General features: G+C 52.4%; 1 protein-coding gene across 1 annotated transcript in view; it reads left to right on the forward strand.

Annotated features, from left to right (window-relative positions):
• The window catches only part of LRIG1 (leucine rich repeats and immunoglobulin like domains 1), a 115,030-nt gene extending 97,098 nt beyond the window's left edge, over positions 1-17,932 (forward strand). The window contains exons 10-19 of the mRNA XM_061396443.1: positions 1,418-1,489; positions 2,232-2,303; positions 6,601-6,764; positions 11,320-11,640; positions 12,964-13,245; positions 13,725-14,144; positions 14,577-14,702; positions 15,233-15,382; positions 15,910-16,152; positions 16,233-17,932. Coding sequence (XP_061252427.1) covers positions 1,418-1,489; positions 2,232-2,303; positions 6,601-6,764; positions 11,320-11,640; positions 12,964-13,245; positions 13,725-14,144; positions 14,577-14,702; positions 15,233-15,382; positions 15,910-16,152; positions 16,233-16,492 — 2,110 coding nt within the window. The 3' untranslated portion in view covers positions 16,493-17,932. The remainder of the gene's footprint in view (positions 1-1,417; positions 1,490-2,231; positions 2,304-6,600; positions 6,765-11,319; positions 11,641-12,963; positions 13,246-13,724; positions 14,145-14,576; positions 14,703-15,232; positions 15,383-15,909; positions 16,153-16,232) is intronic.
• The last annotated feature ends 127 nt before the right edge of the window (positions 17,933-18,059 follow it).

Raw genomic sequence — 18,059 nt, forward strand, 5'->3', positions numbered from 1 at the left:
TGGTCCTTGCCTGCATGGCCCCAGGAACTCTCTGCAATAAGGCGGAGGCTTGGGGTCCATGTGGCGGGCAGCAGCAGGCTGCCCTGCCACCTTTGGCTTCCTTCTAGCCTCACGTTTCTCTTTCCAGAGAGGGGTTGGTGCTTGTTGTCCCTCCTGGGCCCCGTCCTAACACAGGTCTGAAGCGGGGCTGGGCTTTACTGGCGATCATCCCCCTGATGCTTGGTGGATCTGGACGAAGAATCCTGCCTTTCTCTAGGGTTTTCTGCCCTGAGCACCTGCACTGGTGCCTAGGGGTCCCTGCCCCACGCTGTGGTTCAGAGACTTCCTGGACGCTGGCTGCCGGGAGCCCGCATCCTTCCCAACCTGCCCTTTGCAGAACTCTGGTCAGCACCACGGCCACAGAGCCGCACGTGTCAGCATGGTCTTGGTGTTCACCGACAGCTTTGTGTGCAGCAGCAGGTGGAGAGCATGTGGCGTGGGCTCTCATCAGAGCATCTGATAATGAGGAGGGAAATCTGGAATCTGATGCTTTTCCTTCCCAGTGTCCAGCCACTCTCGATGCACCCCTACCCTTTACCCCAAGTCCAGGCTCATTTCCCTTCAGATCACACAGCCTGTGGAAGAGGCATGCATGTCCTCCAGGTGTATAGCAGGTGCCAGGTTTGGGTTTTTGAGAAAACTCTGGCTGTCACTGCTGAGATGATGATTGGAGTGGCCAGCAGGTGGGCGCCCCCTCTCTTGGGTGGGCGGTCCAGGTACAGGCGTCAGTTAGGTAACCTTTGAGGACCCGTCTGGGATTTGATGATCCTCGTACCATTGGCTTCATGTGAAACCTGGGCTCTTGCTGAAGAGCTGAGGGGCCTTCTCGTGGGCAGGGGCATAGCTCCGTGTGGCCACATCCTGGCTGCCATCTCGCCCACTGTCCTGTCCTTTTCCAGCCACCTTTGGGGACCTTTATCCCCAGAATGCAGTTTTCAGAAGTGGGCTGTAGTCTTTAGTTCCACGAGTTTTTATTCTGACTGCGTGCTCTCCCTGGAGCCTGATGAGTCACCCTCTCTCCTGTGAGACTGTGGCTACACACCCCCCACCCGTGGGTGGTCCCTGGGGAGACAGCCAGGTTGGACGAGGTGATTTCCAGTTAACACCACAAGGGGCCTTTTTTGGCAAGACAGAGCATGGAGTTCCTACTTGTCATCACTGTTAAGTTCTAATAAAGATAAAAGTGCCTGGTTTCAGAAGGGGAGGGCCTGTGTGCCTCAGACACATCATCTCAGCCCAGGTCAGATTCCCACCTGCCTCTCCCCAGACCGACCGACCTCTCAGCTGGCGTCGCCCTCACTCTGTCTTCTTTCTCCCCACACCTCCCTCGTCGCTCTCCCGCCCTCTCCACCTGTTTCTGGATGTTTGGAAACCGCAGGACGCTGTTCGGCAACAAGATCAAGTCCGTGGCCAAGAGAGCATTCTCGGGGCTGGAAGGCTTGGAGCATCTGTGAGTACCCGGCGGGGCCCCCAACCCCAAGCCTGTGGGCGCGGCGGCTGGGGGAGCCACTGGCGATGCAGCCACGGCTTTGTAAGCCCAGAAACAGGCTGTGCAGAAATGCCGGCTGCTGCCTTCTAAGTCAGCTTCAACTTTGGCTTTTGTCTTGCCTGTGCCAGCAACGGTTACTGAACATATAGCCTCTTGGGGCTCACAGAAATACCTTCCTCTCTCCCTTTGCCAGGCACTGACTTGGGCCCTGGGCTCCTTCCACTTCCTTGATGACCCTTCACCTGTCTCAGGCTGGCACCTCCCCTTAAGCAGCTCAGCAGGGCTTAGGGACATAGTGGGCTGAGCCAGGAGCTGGGGGGACAGGGCCAGCCCTGAGGCTGATGAGTGTCACCATCTGATGCCTCTGGTACTGTATTCTTAGTTTGTCTTTAAGTCAAATGCAACCTTGATTATTTTGGAAAGGTTTTCCATATTGACTTGCTGAGAAGGCCCAGCCGAGCTTTGACGCTGCCCTTAAGACTGGTTTATTCCCCAGTTACTCCATGTGCTTGTGTCAGTATAGGTGAAAGACAGCCACTTACGGTGGCCTTCGGACAGGACACGGGGTGTGACCCACTGCCCATGGTTCATCAGCGAAACCAGGGCTGTCAGGAAAAATCCCTGCGCATCTGAACTCACACACATGCCTGACCTGAAGGATACCTAGAGTTTCTTTGCCTAAGTAAAGAATGGTGCTTTTCAGGAACCTTGGAGAGAATGCAATCAGATCTGTCCAGTTTGATGCCTTTGTGAAGATGAAGAATCTTAAAGAGCTGTAAGTACCCGGGATTCTGTGGCCCCAGATTAACTTGAGTAGAGGATTTCAGAGTAAGAAGTGCCTTATTTGCAGTAAGCTTAATTTTACCAAACAGTTGCGTGATCATTTACAGGCTTCTGTGGTGGCTTAGGTGGTAAAAAAATCCACCTGCAATGCAGGAGACCCAGGTTCGATCCCTGGGTCAGGAAGATCCCCTGGATAAGGGAATGGCAACCCAATCTAGTATTCTTGCCTGGAGAATTCCATGGACAGAGGAGCCTGGCAGGCTGTAGTCCATGGGGTCGCAATGAGTCAAGACATGACTGAGTGACTAACACTTTACTTTCACACTTGGGATCATTTATAGTTGTAAGTTAAATTGTCTTTTAGAAAAAAAAATGCCCTCTAGGGGCTTATTCTGAATCAGGGGACAATACAGGTTTTCTTACAGGACCTCAGTAAATCGTTTCCACTTTTTGGGCCACAAGAGCTCTGTCATGACAGCTTGATTCTTGAGCAGAAACCAGCCATAAATAATACATAAATGCGTGGGTGTGGCCACGTGCCAGTAAATTCTTATTTACAGAAACCGGCAGTGGGCATGCAGGCTGCAGCTGACGCCCCACTGCTGTCGACGATGGGAAACTCTCTTCTGTAAAATGGGTACTCGTCCCTTTAATTGCGTCAAGGACAAGTTTCCATCTTTAGGGTGTGCTCACAATGAAGGGCCTTTTTTGAGAGGGCTTTCTCTGAACAGCGGGGTGGGCTGTGGACAGGGCAGAGCTCCCCGTGGGATGTCGCATGCACTCGGGCTGCAGCCTCCCGTGTGTCTCCAGGCCCCGTGGCGTCGCAGGCGCTGGTGCTGTCACTGCAGTGCTGCCCCGTGGCCCTGGGGGCGGGTTAGAAGAGCGCCTCTGGTGGAGCAGCTCATCTAAGGACTGAGGTGGCAACACCCAAGCTTCCTTTCTTCTTCCTATACATGTATCCAATTCTTTAGTTCCCTAGAGGTGCAGCTTTGGGTTCTTAAAGTAGCTGACAAAGTCACACATTGCCCATGGCTGTCTTTGTACCCTGAGCTCGTCCTCGTTCCTGAGGACCCTCCTGGTGGACCCTCGGTGGGGGCAGGGAGTGGGGAATGGGGCAGTAGAGAGGCATAGTCTCCATGGTTGGAAAGGAGAGCAGGAAGAGGCCTCAGCGACGTTCCCCTGGGAAGGACGTTAGTGAGGGGAGGCAGGCAGCCGGACACTGGCCTCATGATGCCTAGTGTCCTGTGAGCTTCCTGCCTGTCGGGTTGTGCTGTTTCTCAGAAGGGCCATGATCTTAGAACAAGAGTTGGTGGAAGGGTGGACATGGGGAGAAATACATGACAAAGAAAGCATCACAAAGCATTCATTGTAGAATCTAAGTTGTGTTTTCACTGTACATTTCTTCCAGCATTCCTGTTTTTTAAACTTTCCAAATATAGTGCTGGAAGTAAAAACAATCTGATTAAAGGGAAGAGGGTGTTTTGAGGGAAAGACAGCAGGACAAGGAGAGAAGAATTTCCTTTGGGCCTCTTAAAAACTCAGGTTTCCTTAGGGTTTTCTATCTGGGAACGACTGGACCCCTCCAGGTGCTTGACTCCCCCCCGCCCCTGTCCCCCAGATGCTGCTTTTGGTTCTGGAGGCTCAGCCTGGGCCCCTGCCTGTGCTTCCCACCAGTTCCTGCATGTACCCAGCTGGGGCTGGCCCTGGGCCCAGCCCTCTGATGGGAGAAATGGGTAATCCCACTTGGTCATTTTCTTCCCCCATCGGATCAAGGCAGGTTGAGCCGTGCACTTAGTCATCCTCTGGGTAAATTTCCACAAGCAATGATTAGAAACACACTTGGAGTCATGAAAATGCATGATGGAAGCCAGCAGACTGCTGGGGTGGCTGCAAGGCGGGAGCCCAGGACGGCCGTGCTTGTTAGCAGCAAGGAGCTGCAGAGTCTTGGGGTCACCAGTGACCCCCCCCAATCTGGCCTTTCAAGCTAGGCCTGGTCTTGGAGGTGGTGTGTGTGTGTGTGTGGAGGGAAGGTCGGTGTCCCTGATGTCTGCCTCCATGCCTCTCCTTCTGTGCTGTTAGTCCTAAATTCTCTAGGACAGCCTTCTGTCCATCCTGAGCACCCAGTGTCTTCTGAGGTCTCGAGGCTTCCATCTGCAGAGGTTTTAACGGGAGGAGGAGGTGAAATTCTCCAGGAAGCTGGGCCAGCAAATGCCCTGCATGTGTGACGTGAGGTTTAACCCTTTCCAAAAATGTTTCTGATCACGGAGAAAAGTCAGGTGTGTTTTCTCCAGTTTGTTTGTGTGTTCAAATGAAACACATCCCTGTCCCCAACGTGAAGGCCTAAAGGCTCCCAGTAATGGCCAGTATCTCCCTTAGACATTCATGTGCAGTGCCCAAGCCTCCCTGTGGGAAGGGGCAGCCACTCCGGATGGCCCCCCAACAGTGGGGAGCCCCTTTCTGCTCTTCACCCGTGCTGAGCAGTTTTATGGTGCCTGGTGGCACCTCTACAACCGCTGTTCCAGACAACTCTCCAGATGTGGGGTGGGAATTGGCTGTTTGTCCACGCTTAGCTGTGAAGGCCCTCCTGGTACCTCTAGGAAACCCTCAACAGAGCAACACCTATGGGAACCCCGCAACAGAGCAACTCTCCAGACAGTGCTAAGCATAGCCCTGCTGCTGCTGCTAAGTCGCTACAGTCGTGTCCGACTCTTAGCGACCCCATGAACTGCAGCCCACCAGGCTCCTCTGTCCATGGGATTTTCCAGGCAAGAGTACTGGAGTGGGGTGCCATTGCCTTCTCCCCCATCAAATACAGATACAAAACCTAGTGTTGATGTTAAGGTGTAATATGGGCAATATCCCAGTTATAATGGCTCAGATCTCAATTATTTCAGTCTTGAGAAATCACTTCCCCAGATTATTTTAATAAGTGAAGACGCCCAGCTCATCTGGGAATGGTGAGGAACAGGAGCAAAGAGCAGGTTTTACATATTTTGTCAGCCATGGGTTCTCTGTCTTCAGGTTCATCCCGCCTGGCTGTTGACTGATTTGATGGCTTCTCTGCATACAGGAAAATGAAGAAGGGGCTACGGAATATGGGGGGCAGGGTAGCGGACGGGTATTGCTCTAAAAGCGGCCCATGTGACATTACTGGAATTTCTGAGCATCTCGGCACCCCCTTTTTGTCATCATGTACCTGGGACCGTGCACTCCAGGGAAGCCCATGTAGTAAGCCTCCGTCTCCACTCTCGTGGCAGGCTGACCTCCACTCTTGAGCTCACGGCCCGAGGTCTTCCAGGAACAGGGCAGGTCTGCTCCTCGGCTGACTTATCTTCTAGTGACTCCTCAGGAAGGAATGTCCGCTGAGATGGCGATTCCGATTTCTGTTGAAAAAGCTTATCCTTAGTTGCTGAGAAATGAAAAAGAAAATATTCTCTGTTTTGGTTGGAGCCTCACAAAACCCAGCTTGTGCGTTCCCATGCTCCCTGGGCAGTGGCAATTAACTCACAAGCACTATTTAGGGAGCGGAGCCGATTCCTGCCGGCCTCCTGAGCAGCGCTGGTGTGGAGATAAATATACAGACAAGAGGGGAGCGCGCTGGTGAGGCTGATATTTGGATGCAACAAAACCTGCAGCTCTGCCAGATAAAAACACAGCAGTCATACAGGAAAAGAGCCCTTCTTGAGACTTGTTTCAGAATTTAGATCTCACTCTTGGATTGAGCTTGGAAGCTCCAAGTCTGTCCTATATGAGGGCGGGAAAGAGCATGGCAACCCACTCAGTATTCTTGCCTGGAGAACCCCATGGACAGAGGAGCCTGGCGGGCTACTCTCCATGGGGTCACAAAGAGTGGGACACAGCCGAGTGACTTCACACACACAGGCCATGCTCTTCCCATCTGGATGGTCAGAGGCCAGGAGACCACGTCCCTGGGGTCCCCTGAGCACGGTGGCTGTCGCAGATAGAACACACGTGACGTCTAGATGGCGGCTACCTGAAGTGTGGGGCCTTAGACCAGCAGGGTCAGCGTCACCGTGGCTTGTTCATGACGCGGAATCTAAACTGCTGAGCGAGAAGCTGCTGTTGCTCACAGTCTCCAGGTAGACTGTACGCACAGCTCTAGGTCGCTGGAGAGGAACTGTGAGAGAAAGCATCTACCACTCGAGCTTGCCAACATGCGCAGCCAGAGCTGGCTGGAGGGGAGGGTCATTCCAGGCACAGGTGAGGGGGTGTCCCTTCTGTGCGGTCGCACCTCACGTGACCCTTTCGTCTCTTCGTCTCGCTTTCAGCCACATCAGCAGTGACAGCTTCCTGTGTGACTGCCAGCTCAAATGGCTGCCCCCCTGGCTGCTGGGCAGGACACTGCAGAGCTTCGTAACGGCCACCTGTGCCCACCCAGAGGCGCTGAAGGGCCAGAGCATCTTCTCCGTGCCGCCGGAGAGTTTTGTGTGCGGTAAGACAGCCTTTGCAATTTGGTGTTTTTCTTTTTCACCAAGGGCACGGAGGCCGGGCGAAACTTCATTACGGGAGGGACTGCTGTGATGAGAGTCAGCCCAGCCCGCGGTGACCTGTCAGCTGCTGGATACAGGTCATTTCCCACCAAAACCACACGTCATATTTACGGGGCCATCGCCTCATTATGTGGTTGTCGGAGTGCATGCATTTAATCAGGGGCGAGCAGGAGCTGGTTCAGTTACACGGCGAATAATCAGTTACAGGAAGGTAGCTGTGTTGTTTCAGGACGGCGCTGGTGCCCAGGCTTAGCTGCAAATTTACTCGGTGTACGAGGCTGGGGTTTTCCTGTGTGTTTCTTTCCAACCCCAAGAATGAAAGGTTAAATACAGGAAGAATGAGTCTCAGGAGAACAGTTGCTGCAGTAAAAATAATTCCTTCGTGTTGACTTGCACTCTTGCTGCGTCTCCAAAGCACTGGAATCACACTTGTAGCTTTTTTTTCCTTCTGATGGCATGTTGGTCCTGCCATCTTTTTGACGAGGGGTGGTCGGGATCCAGGTTTGGTTGCAGAGAGCACAGGAAATGGTGAGCACCTGGACACATGCACATGTGCTCACACACATGTGCACACAGGCACCACGCAGGGATATGCAGCCTTGTGGTCAGGAAGATGTAGTCACAGCAAGAGGTGAGTTGCTGGTTTCTGCTCTAGGAGCGGAAGTGCCGGGCAGGTGTGCATCCTGCTGCCTCTTGTCCCCCTGGTCTGCCCGGAACCTTGGGGATGACATTCTGGGGAAGGAGCTCCCAAAGGTAGGGTCTGGGGACCCCCGTGGTACACTTCTCTCTCTTACTTTTGGGCACAGCAGTAAGCAGTGCGCCTGGGGATGTCAAGGTGGAGGTGCCCGCCTTCCACACACCCACCCACCCGCCACCACCTCCACCTCCACCACTTCTGACAGCAGGCTTCCTGCCTTCCTCCTGAGCCAGTCCGGCAGTGTGGCAGCAGCCCCCGAGCCAGCCGTCCCTACTGTCGGTGCTTCTCACGGGGACCACATGCTTGGCTCCCATTCTCTAGGACGGAAGAGCCACGACCTCCACGGTTCTCAGGTTCCTGGTCCCTGACCGTTCTGTTCCCGTAGAGCTCCCTGAAATTGCACTTTCTGTCCCCTTCCTCTGGCCCGCTCTGGGGCATCGTCTTTCCTGGTGACTACGAGCTGAGGTAGGACCTGGGACATGCTGGGCCCAGTCTCTGGCCTGTGGCCCTGGCAGGTGGGTCCTGGGCTGCAGCACTCAGGACCCATTTCTGAGAGCCACCATCACGTTTTTGCTCAGGCTCCCACTCAGACAATCGTCAGTACCAGTGGGAATCATGGAAACACTTGGCAGAAGATCAAAATTTCAAGCTCTGTGGGAATCTCCCACTCCTTTTTAATACAATGGAAATGTAACCACTTCACACCCACTAGGAGCTAGAATCCAAGTCAGACACCAACCAGGGTTGGTGAGAATGGGGAGAACCCCAAAGCCGCCTACGCGTCCGGTGGGAATGCAATATGGTGTAGCTGTTTGGAAAAACAGCTTGTCAAACAGTTCAACACGGATACTATATGAACCACCAATTCCACTCCTGGGTAAGTTCCAAAGAGAAACAGAACGTATGCCCATAGCAAAGCTTGTACGTGAATGTTCATAGCACTATTATTCATGCTAGCCAAAAAGTGGAAACCCACATGCCTATGTGGATAAATAAAATGTGGTATAAGCATACAATTAGGAGTATTATTAGGTCATGAAAAGCAATCTGAGTGAAACAAGTCAGTCACAAAAGACGGTATATGATTCCATTCATGTGAAATCTCCAGACTAGGAAAACCTCTAGAGGTAGAAAGTAGATTAGTTGGTTTCCTAGGGCTGGGGAGGGCTGGAGGGAGAAGGGATGATAGCTAAAAGATGCAAAGTTTCTTTCTGAGCTGATGAAAATGTTCTTAAAATGGACTGTGATGCGGGTTGCATGTACCTGTGAACATACCGAAACCATCAATTGTCCACTTTAAACAGGCAGATGGTATTGTAAGAAAGTTGTATTTCACTAAAGCTATTTTTTAAAAGAGTATAATTTACATATAAAATTTACCCCTCTAAATAACGTACAAGTCAATGGTGTTTAAAATATGGAATAGTCATGTAAGCCTCATTACTAATTTCACATTTTCATGACCCATAAAGAAACCCCAAACACGTTCACCACCACCCCTGTGCATCAGGTCTCTAGGATTACCTCTTCTGCGTGTTTTGTGTAACTGGAATCCTATATATAGTCATCTGTGACTAGCCTTTTTCAATTAGTGTAGTTTTTTTGTCTTCCTTCCCCCGCCCCGCCCCACCATGTATCAGTCCTTCATTATTTTTTAAGTGGCTGAACAAATATTCTAGTGCATGGCTATCCATTTATTTAGCCATGCATCAGGTTGCTTTCTACTTTTTGTTTACTGTAAATAATGCTGCTGTGAAAATTCATGTACGAGTTTTTATGTAAAATCTCTTGGGTTTATACCGGGAATGGAACTGCTGGGTCATGTGGGAGCTGCCAAACTGCTTCCCGAAGTGGCTGCACCACTTCACACGCCCCCAAGCAACGCATGAGGAGTCTCGCTTCCCTTTCTCAACGCTTGCTGTTCAGTCACAAAGCTGTGTCCGAGTCTTTGTGACCTCACAGGCTGCAGCACGCCAGGCTCCCCTGTCCAGCACTTGTCACTGCCTTTTCAGTTTTACTAGTCGAAGTGGAATCGCCCTGTTGTTTTCATTTGCATCCCCTAATGAGGTTGAGCTTGTTTGCATATGCGTATCATCGGACCTATATGTATGTCTGCTTTAGAAAACTGGCTACTCACATCTTCTGCCCATGTTTTAATTGGTCATTTGTCTTTTCAGTGTTGAGTTATAAGAGTTCGTTATGTATTATGGATACTAAATCCTCAGCAGGATTAAGATACGCCAGTATTTTCTACCATTCTGTGGGCTAGTTAGGTTTTTAAATTTTGATTGTCTAATTTTTTCTTTTGTCGTTTGTATTTTGATGTCATTATCTAAGAAGCTATTACCACAGACAAGGTCACAAAGATTTACGCCTGTATTTTCCTTTGAGAGTTTCACAATTTTACTAGCTTGTACATAGTCCTCCAATTTTGGTCTTGTTGCTTTTCACTATTACGGCTCCCTCCCATGTCCCCATAATCTTGTCAGTTTATGCAATAGAGACAGCTGGGATTTTGAAACAGGGATTGCATTGAGCCTCTAGATTAATTTCGGGAGTACTGCCACCTTCAGTCTTCACGGTCTATGGACATACATGTGTTGGGGATGTGCTATCACTTCCTGTTTGATCTTCGATGCGGGTCACAGGGAAGAAATCTGCACTCTCTCAGGTCCTTCCTGGGCACAGGCCTAGTCCTGCACATGCAGGTAGCCTTCTAGGTCCTCAGAGATGTCCCGAGCCTCTTCAGAGCCCACTGGTGACATTTCACTCACCCGGTTTCCTTTGCAATCTCCTGGCCACCCCTCTTAATGGTTCCAACTAATACTCCTGCCTCAGCACTGACTGCTGGTTATTTTTACCGCATGCCCCGGGGCCAGGGCTCCCCTTGCTGAGCAGACGGTACCAGGCCAAGTAAATGCAGCTTCTGTGGGCGTGCCCAGCCCATCCTGCTCGCCTCACTAGTTACTAGGCTTGTGGGGTTTTAATGCTGCCATAGAGCTGGGGAGAGAGGAGTGGGACCTCAGGTAAGTTATGCCAGAAAGGTCACTTTTCTTCAAGTGTTTTCTTGAAGCAGCACTCCATGGGTTGTTAACAGTTTCCTAAGATTCCAAAAAAGCTGATGGTGATCATTTTTGCTAATGGTCTCACTGCTTTAATAGAGGTGCACATTTTCACAAGCCATTATTCTGGTGTTCTGGTGGTGGCGGTTTAGTCTCTAAGTCTAAGTTTAGTCTCTAAGTTGCGACCCCATGGACTGTAGCCCGGGCTCCTTTATCCATGGGATTCTCCAGGCAAGAATACTGGAGTGGGCAGCCATCCCTTTCTCCAGGGGATCTCCCGACCCAGGGATCAAAACCCGGGTCTCCAGCATTGCAGGCAGATTCTTTACCAACTGAGCTACGAGGGAAGTAAGTGATGTTCTGGAGATACTTCATACCCTGCTCCCTTTGGAGTAAAGTTTGAAGGGTGGGGGTGCTCTGCATTCACAGTGGTTCATGGTGCTCTGTGAGTTTTCTCTGACCATGAGTGAGTAAAGCTGTAGCCTTAGGGAAGTTGAGGGCTGTTTGATAACTGAGCACTGGTGGATGTGCCTGTAATCAAGGGGTGTGATCATGGAGGGATCACTGTTCATGGAGCTGTTACTGGATCACCACAGTGCACGTCCCTGACAGTGTTTGGTAGAGCTGAGGGTGCTCAGGGAGCCCCTGAGGTCTGACTTTCTTGTTCATGAGAACCACAGCTGGTCCCCATGTCCTGAAGGGGTCACAGTGCCTTACAGCTGGCTCTTCTCACCCCAGATGACTTGCCAAAGCCCCAGATCATCACCCAGCCAGAGACCATCACAGCCGTGGTGGGCAAGGACGTCCGCTTCACCTGCTCGGCTGCCAGCAGCAGCAGCTCCCCGATGACGTTCGCCTGGAAGAAGGACAACGAGGCGCTGGCCAACGCCGACATGGAGAACTTCGCCCACGTGCGCGCGCAGGACGGGGAGGTGATGGAGTACACCACCGTCCTGCACCTGCGCCGCCTCAGCTTCGAGCACGAGGGCCGCTACCAGTGCGTCATCACCAACCACTTCGGCTCCTCCTACTCACACAAGGCCAAGCTCACCGTGCACGGTACGCCGCCTTCCTCCTGGGGGTCCGGCTCCTGCAGAGCCACGCTCGGGGCTGCTCTGCCATCTGGAAATGACCAGGATGGGAGGTGTCATTCTGTCATACGCTGTGGCCTGGCGTGGGCTCAGGAGTAGCAGATTGTAGGGTTTATTCTTAGTGGAGTCTTTTGGAGTGATTTTTTTTTTTTTAATGCAGTTATTACGTAAAGTAGGCTTCCCTTGTGGTGCAGCTGGTAAAGAGTCCACCTGCAATGCGCAAGACCTGGGTTCAATCCCTGGGTCGGGAAGATCCCCTGGAGAAGGGAAAGGCTACCCACTCCCAGTATTCTGGCCTGGAGAATGCCATGGACTGTATAGTCCATGGGGTCACGAAGAGTCAGACACGGCTGAGCAACTTTCACTTCACTTTCATTAAAGTACATTGTAGGTAGGGCCAACTGTTGTGTTTTCTTTTTTTCCCCCCACTTATTATCGTCCTCAGCCCAAGATGCCTGGCAGCCGGATTCCAAGTGCACCCCAATCCTGGGGAAGCCGCTGCCCTCCAAGGAGACGACCCAGCATTGGGGCTGGTGGCCAGCCCGGGCGGGGCCCGGCCAGTGAGCTGTAGGCCAGTGAGCCGGGAGCAGAACGGTCTTGCGGGTGTCTGACAAGGATTTTTTACTCGGCAGCCAGCTCTAGAGCCTGTCAAGATGGCTGTCTTCAGGGCTGCTGTTTGTTGTAGTGAGTTTTGGGTAGAAAGAGAGGTAGATAGCTTGAGCAGTTAATAGCACCCTGCCCTGCAACATAGCAAGATTCTCCTGATTTATTAAATCTACAGTTAAATGGTTCCAGCACCAAGGTTCCTGAATCGGTTTTCTTCAAGACGGAAGAGCCATCCTCTTGCCTTCTCCAGGGTGAAGGCATGTCACGTTCCCTGCTACAGCACCTGGCAGGAGCAGATGTTCTTGTTTTTCAGGCTCCCTCAGGGTGACCAAACCAGGCAGGCAGGCATCAGGCCCTGGCACTTATGGGGTATCCCTATACAGACTGGTCACCACAGGACAGACAGTAGGACGTTTCAGGGGAGCCTTCCATTGAAGGGGTTCAAGCCAACCTCGTGTGCGTGGTGAGAGGAGGTGCCAACTGCTGCCCGTGCAGCAGGAGCGGTCAGCGGCGCTCAGAAAGCCGTGCTCCTGGTTCCAGTGGGGGTGGGGGCAGTCCTAGGTGGACGCTGCACGAAGGGTGGTGAGTGGCAAGCTGACACTCAGGAGTGGGGGAGTCAGTCCGACAGAAGCCGCTCCTGGCCTCTGCACCCAGCGTTCCACAGACGACTCTGTCTGCCCTGCAGTGTTCCCTTCCTTCACCAAAATGCCCCACGACATCGCCATCCGGACTGGCACCACGGCCCGCCTCGAATGTGCCGCCACCGGCCACCCCAACCCCCAGATCGCCTGGCAGAAGGACGGAGGCACGGACTTCCCCGCCGCTCGGGAGCGCCGCATGCACGTCATGCCGGACGACGACGTGTTCTTCATCACGGATGTGAAGATAGGCGACATGGGGGTCTACAGCTGTACTGCCCAGAACTCGGCTGGCTCCGTTTCGGCCAATGCCACCCTGACTGTCCTAGGTTGGTACGCTGAGTACGTGTGTGTGTGTGAGGGATTTTCTTACACATCAATGGGGACCCAGAGGCAGGGTTCTCAGACTGTCCTACGAAGCCTGGGGTAGGGGAGTGCAAGAGGCGGTTTTTACTTAAAGCAAAACAAGTGGTTCCCGCTCTTAAGAAAAAAGCCATCGAATTAAGAGTCTCCACAGGGCTTAGGTTTAAGACACTCTGAAGAACTGCCCTCTCCTCAGGCAGGCAGGGTGGGTCAGGAGGGACAGACGTGGGCCTGTCACCGGGCATTTTGAGAACCACGGGGGTTCTGTGGCTTGAGGTCAGTTCATCCCCAGACAGCACGGCTTGGTCCCTCTGGTAGAAAACCTAGACACCCTGATAAAAGCTCCAGATGGCACTGCACAATGCGTTGGACTGTCCTTGTTTCAGGAGACAGACCTAGAACAGCCGAGGCCCACAGAAGCGGTGACCCCCCCCCTTTCTTGCAGAGACCCCGTCCCTGGCGGTGCCGCTGGAGGACCGCGTGGTGTCTGTGGGAGAAACGGTGGCCCTGCAGTGCAAGGCGGCCGGCAGCCCTCCGCCCCGCATCACCTGGCTCAAGGGGGACCGGCCCCTGAGCCTCACCGAACGCCACCACTTCACCCCCGGCAACCAGCTGCTGGTCGTTCAGAACGTGGTGCTGGAGGACGCAGGCCGCTACACCTGCGAGATGTCCAACGCCCTGGGCACGGAGCGCGCGCACAGCCAGCTGAGCGTCCTGCCCACCCCGGGCTGCAGGAAGGACGGCACCACCGTGGGCATCTTCACCATCGCTGTGGTGTGCAGCATCGTGCTCACCTCCCTCGTCTGGGTGTGCATCATCTACCAGACCAGGAAGAAGAGCGAGGAGTACAGCGTCACGAACACAGGTGAGCCGCCGTGGCCGAGGGGACTCACGGGAGGGGAACAGCCAGGATGTTTGGGAAGGAGGCCACAGAATGACACCATTTTCTCTTTTGAGAATAGCACATTTTAATGGGAATACTCTTAATGCAAGTCCATTACAAACTGTGCAGTTTTCTGAGCCATCGGGCTTTGCTGCTGTGTGGTGGGTTGTGGCTGCAGGGATTTCACCAGGCTGTTTTTCTCTTGGGGCACGGTGATGAGAAGGGAGACTGACATCTCTCCCAACAGCTGGGTAAAGTCAGGCTAAGCAGGTGCTAGGAGGGCTTCTCCAGGGCACAGATGCCACGCAGTGTCTCTGCACAGCTTTACAGAGGCTGCCCGGTGCCCAAGTCTGCTTGTGTCATCACCACAAAGGGTCAGGACCCCTGGTGGGTGACCATCTTGTCTCCTTGCAGATGAAACCATCGTGCCCCCAGACGTTCCGAGCTACCTCTCTTCTCAGGGGACGCTTTCGGACCGACAGGAGACTATGGTCAGGATGGAAGGTGGCCACCAGGCCAACGGGCATCTGGAGAGCAACGGTAGGGCCTCAGCCCGGGCGCATCCTCTTAAGCACAGGGATCTGGCAGCTCGGGTGACTCAAGTCTACTGGTGGGTCTTTGGGGACTTAACCTGTGCAAGTTCCACAAGGTCTCTGTTGGGTTTACCGTCTCCTAATCTGGATAAGGTAGGACTGCCTGCAGTAAGAGCAGCAGAGGACAAGACTGCTTCAGAGACATACCCCACTCCCATCCCTGGAGCAGGGAGACTGCCCAGGTCTGCTCTTCAGTCTCTCAGAGTAGGAAGTGCCCACAGAAACGGGGGAAGACAGAGCAGTGGTTTGGAGTGAGTTTATCCAAACCAAGAACTGCTCACTGTCATGGCACCCAAGGCCTGCCTGGTGTGAAGGCAGTGTTAGAAAAGGGGCCTCAGCCCAGGAACAAACCCCTGGGAACCTCTTGAATAGTGTCCCTGTGCTGGTCGCCTTGCCCGTTCTTTTCACACAGCATCGTCTGAAGCGCTAAGCCCACCTCAGAGGAAGGGCGTCTAACCGGATGGGAGTCTGTTGCAGGTGTTTGTCCAAGAGATGCAGGCCTCTTTCCCGAGGTGGAAGCTCACGGTGTTATCTGCAGGCAGCCCAAGTTCTGCGTCGGGTTCACCAAGGAGCCCTGGAAAGTGGTGGAGAAGGCTGATGGCCCACCCGGTCCCCAGAAGACAATGGGTATGAGAAGTTTTCCTCAGGAAAAAGTATTTAGCTCTTGAAATCAAAATTTGAGTTGACCTGCTCACTACATGAAAGTTGTGGGGGGAGACAAATAATTGATGTCAAACTATCTCAGAATTTGGCAGTCACTCTATAAACAGGAAGTGTGGCCTGCTTCTTTTTAAATTCCAGAATAGGAGGTCTCTTACGTAATACTACGGTGTGTTAAGCATGAGTTTAGATTTTTAAGTGACAAATTGAGGTGCCTTTTCACCAGGGCCACTCTGACACTAGATGTCTGACCCTGCACAACACGTCACGCACACTGGATTTTCCCCTGGGATCAGAGTGTATCAGTTCACACTCTGATTAAGAAATTAGTCTGAAGCATTTCAACATAGAAGACCTCTGTTCTTCACAAATAGCTGGGTGCTGGCCACAGTCCTTTTTCTGTGAACGGACTTGGGAGGGGAGGTGTCTACAGAGGTGAGAGCAGGGCTCGGGCCCCACAGAGTAGTCCAGTGACGGTTCTGTCTCATCCATAGAGCGCGGCGGCCCAGTGGGGTGCGGTGACTGCAGCGCCGATGCACACGCTTACTCCCAGGAGCCAGCCTGCCGCCTTCAGCCTGGGGACAGCAGACAGCCAGGAACCCCAAGCAGCCAGGAGCCCAGCCTGAGTGAGCACCCGCACTCTGCACTGCATCCGAGCAGGGGGCCCCTCTACCCCAGTAACCACGACAGAACGCGGGCCGCCCTGAAGAGGCCCGCGGCGCCTCTCGATGGCAAAGGTAATGGTCTATCTCTTGAGGGTCACCCTTCAGTGGGGGTGTGGCCGGGCTGACGTGGCCTCTCCTTTCTCCCCTCCTAGGGGCATCCTCTTGGACTCTAGCACGGCTGTGTGAGCCGGACTCCTTAGACCTCCAGCCTTCATCTGTGTTAACCGCAGGCAAGCCTGAGCTCGCAGACGCTGCCTCGGGCTCCCCTGACGTGCCTGGTGAAGGTCAGCACTTGCTTCTTTCCAACGGACACATCCCCCAAGCCTGTGACTCTGGTTCCGAGTCCACCCCCCTGACAGGACAGTCCCCCGGGAGACGGAGCACACCACTGCTGTTTGCACCGAAAAGCTAGGCTTTGTCTACCTCGGCTCTCATGGCGTCTGCAGAAGAGAGGTGGGTGAGGCCGCGAGGGAGCCTGGCTTCGGGCATCACTGATTTGTACATAGTTCTCACCTCCACGTGGAGCAGCAAGAGTCTGAAAGGACTTGCAGTGGAAGCACAGAAATGCAAGAGGCTAGCGTGTACAAAAGGTAGAGGAGTATTTGGTACCCTTGTACATAAGAGTTCTCAGAGATGCCATATATATTATATATATCTTTTACAGAGGCTATTTTAATCTTTAGTGCATGGTTAACAGAAACAAAAATCGTACGATGTTGACAATATTATTTTTCATACCTGGTTGCTGTTTAATTTTGGAGGGGGGGATAGTTCTGGTGCCTTAATGCATGGATGGAGTTCCTTGAAGCTACAAACCACATTTGTTCACAGGAGGTTTTGGTGGTGGGTGGAAAGGAGGCGCTCTTGGCTTGGTACAGACCCTGGGATGCTTTACCACCAGAGGCTGTGTCTGCAGTGGAAGCAACTTCCTGTCGTGGTTGCTTGTGTGTGGACAGCGTTGCGGGGACCTCCCCGTAGAGCTCGGAGGGGCAGACGTCACATTCCTTCACGGTGAAGGTGTTCTCGTAGGTTTCAGTTCTTTCTCTAAGAGGTGGAATATGGGTTGTTAATCCACTACAAGCAATTGGCTCCAACAATTAGGATGCCTTTCTTCCTTCTGTGAGAAAGGCAGATGTGGTCTTGTCAGTATCATTCAATGGTCATTTGAGGCTTTTTAATAAGATAGAGGCTGCTGATGGTGTTGGTACCTGTGGATTTTTCAATAGTGATGTTGTAGTTCTGCCGATATAATTAATATTACGTTGGCCTTAGGGGAGGAAGAAACCCGAGTCCTCTCTTTTCAGGGCTCATATGTCTCCACTGAGAATCCAGAGCAGGCCTGGCCATGTCCTTCCCTCGCCCAGATGGCCCTGGGCTTGGACTCTCAGAGATCAGCCCCTCGTCCTGGGTTTTGGGTATTTTTGCACTTTTTTTGAGACCTGTTGCTAACCATCTTGTGAGTGCCAATGTGTATTTCAGGAAAAATTACATTGAAACAAGGTCCTTAAAAAATCTCAGAAAGCCAAGCTCCTTTAGCCAAAAAGCTGAAGGGGGCCGTGCTGATGGAATGGTTACTCACCTTGTTAAATTCCACTGTCAGGTGTCACCACTGCTCCAGGTAAGCACACCTAGAATTCTGTTCTCAACAGTTAGCTGATTGTTACTTCCACAAAGTATGTGAATTTGCTGCTTCTGAGAGGCAATGTGAAAGAGGAAGTATTACTTTTATGTACAAAGTTATTTATTTATAGAAATTTTGGTACAATGTACATTGAAAAACATGTAAAATATTGAAGTGTCTAACAAATGGCATTGAAGTGTCTTTAATAAAGGTTCATTTATAACATGTTAAGTGTGTGGTGGGTTGTTTTCTACCTACGTTGTTAACCAGCCGTGCTTCATCCTCTTTAATTCCAGAGACTGCCTTTGTAAGGGAGTCATCCTGCCTTAATTAATTACCCTTTTACTTCTTGAAAAGG

The sequence above is a fragment of the Bos javanicus genome, chromosome 22 (genome assembly GCF_032452875.1).
Source record: "Bos javanicus breed banteng chromosome 22, ARS-OSU_banteng_1.0, whole genome shotgun sequence".
NCBI lineage: Eukaryota > Metazoa > Chordata > Mammalia > Artiodactyla > Bovidae > Bos > Bos javanicus.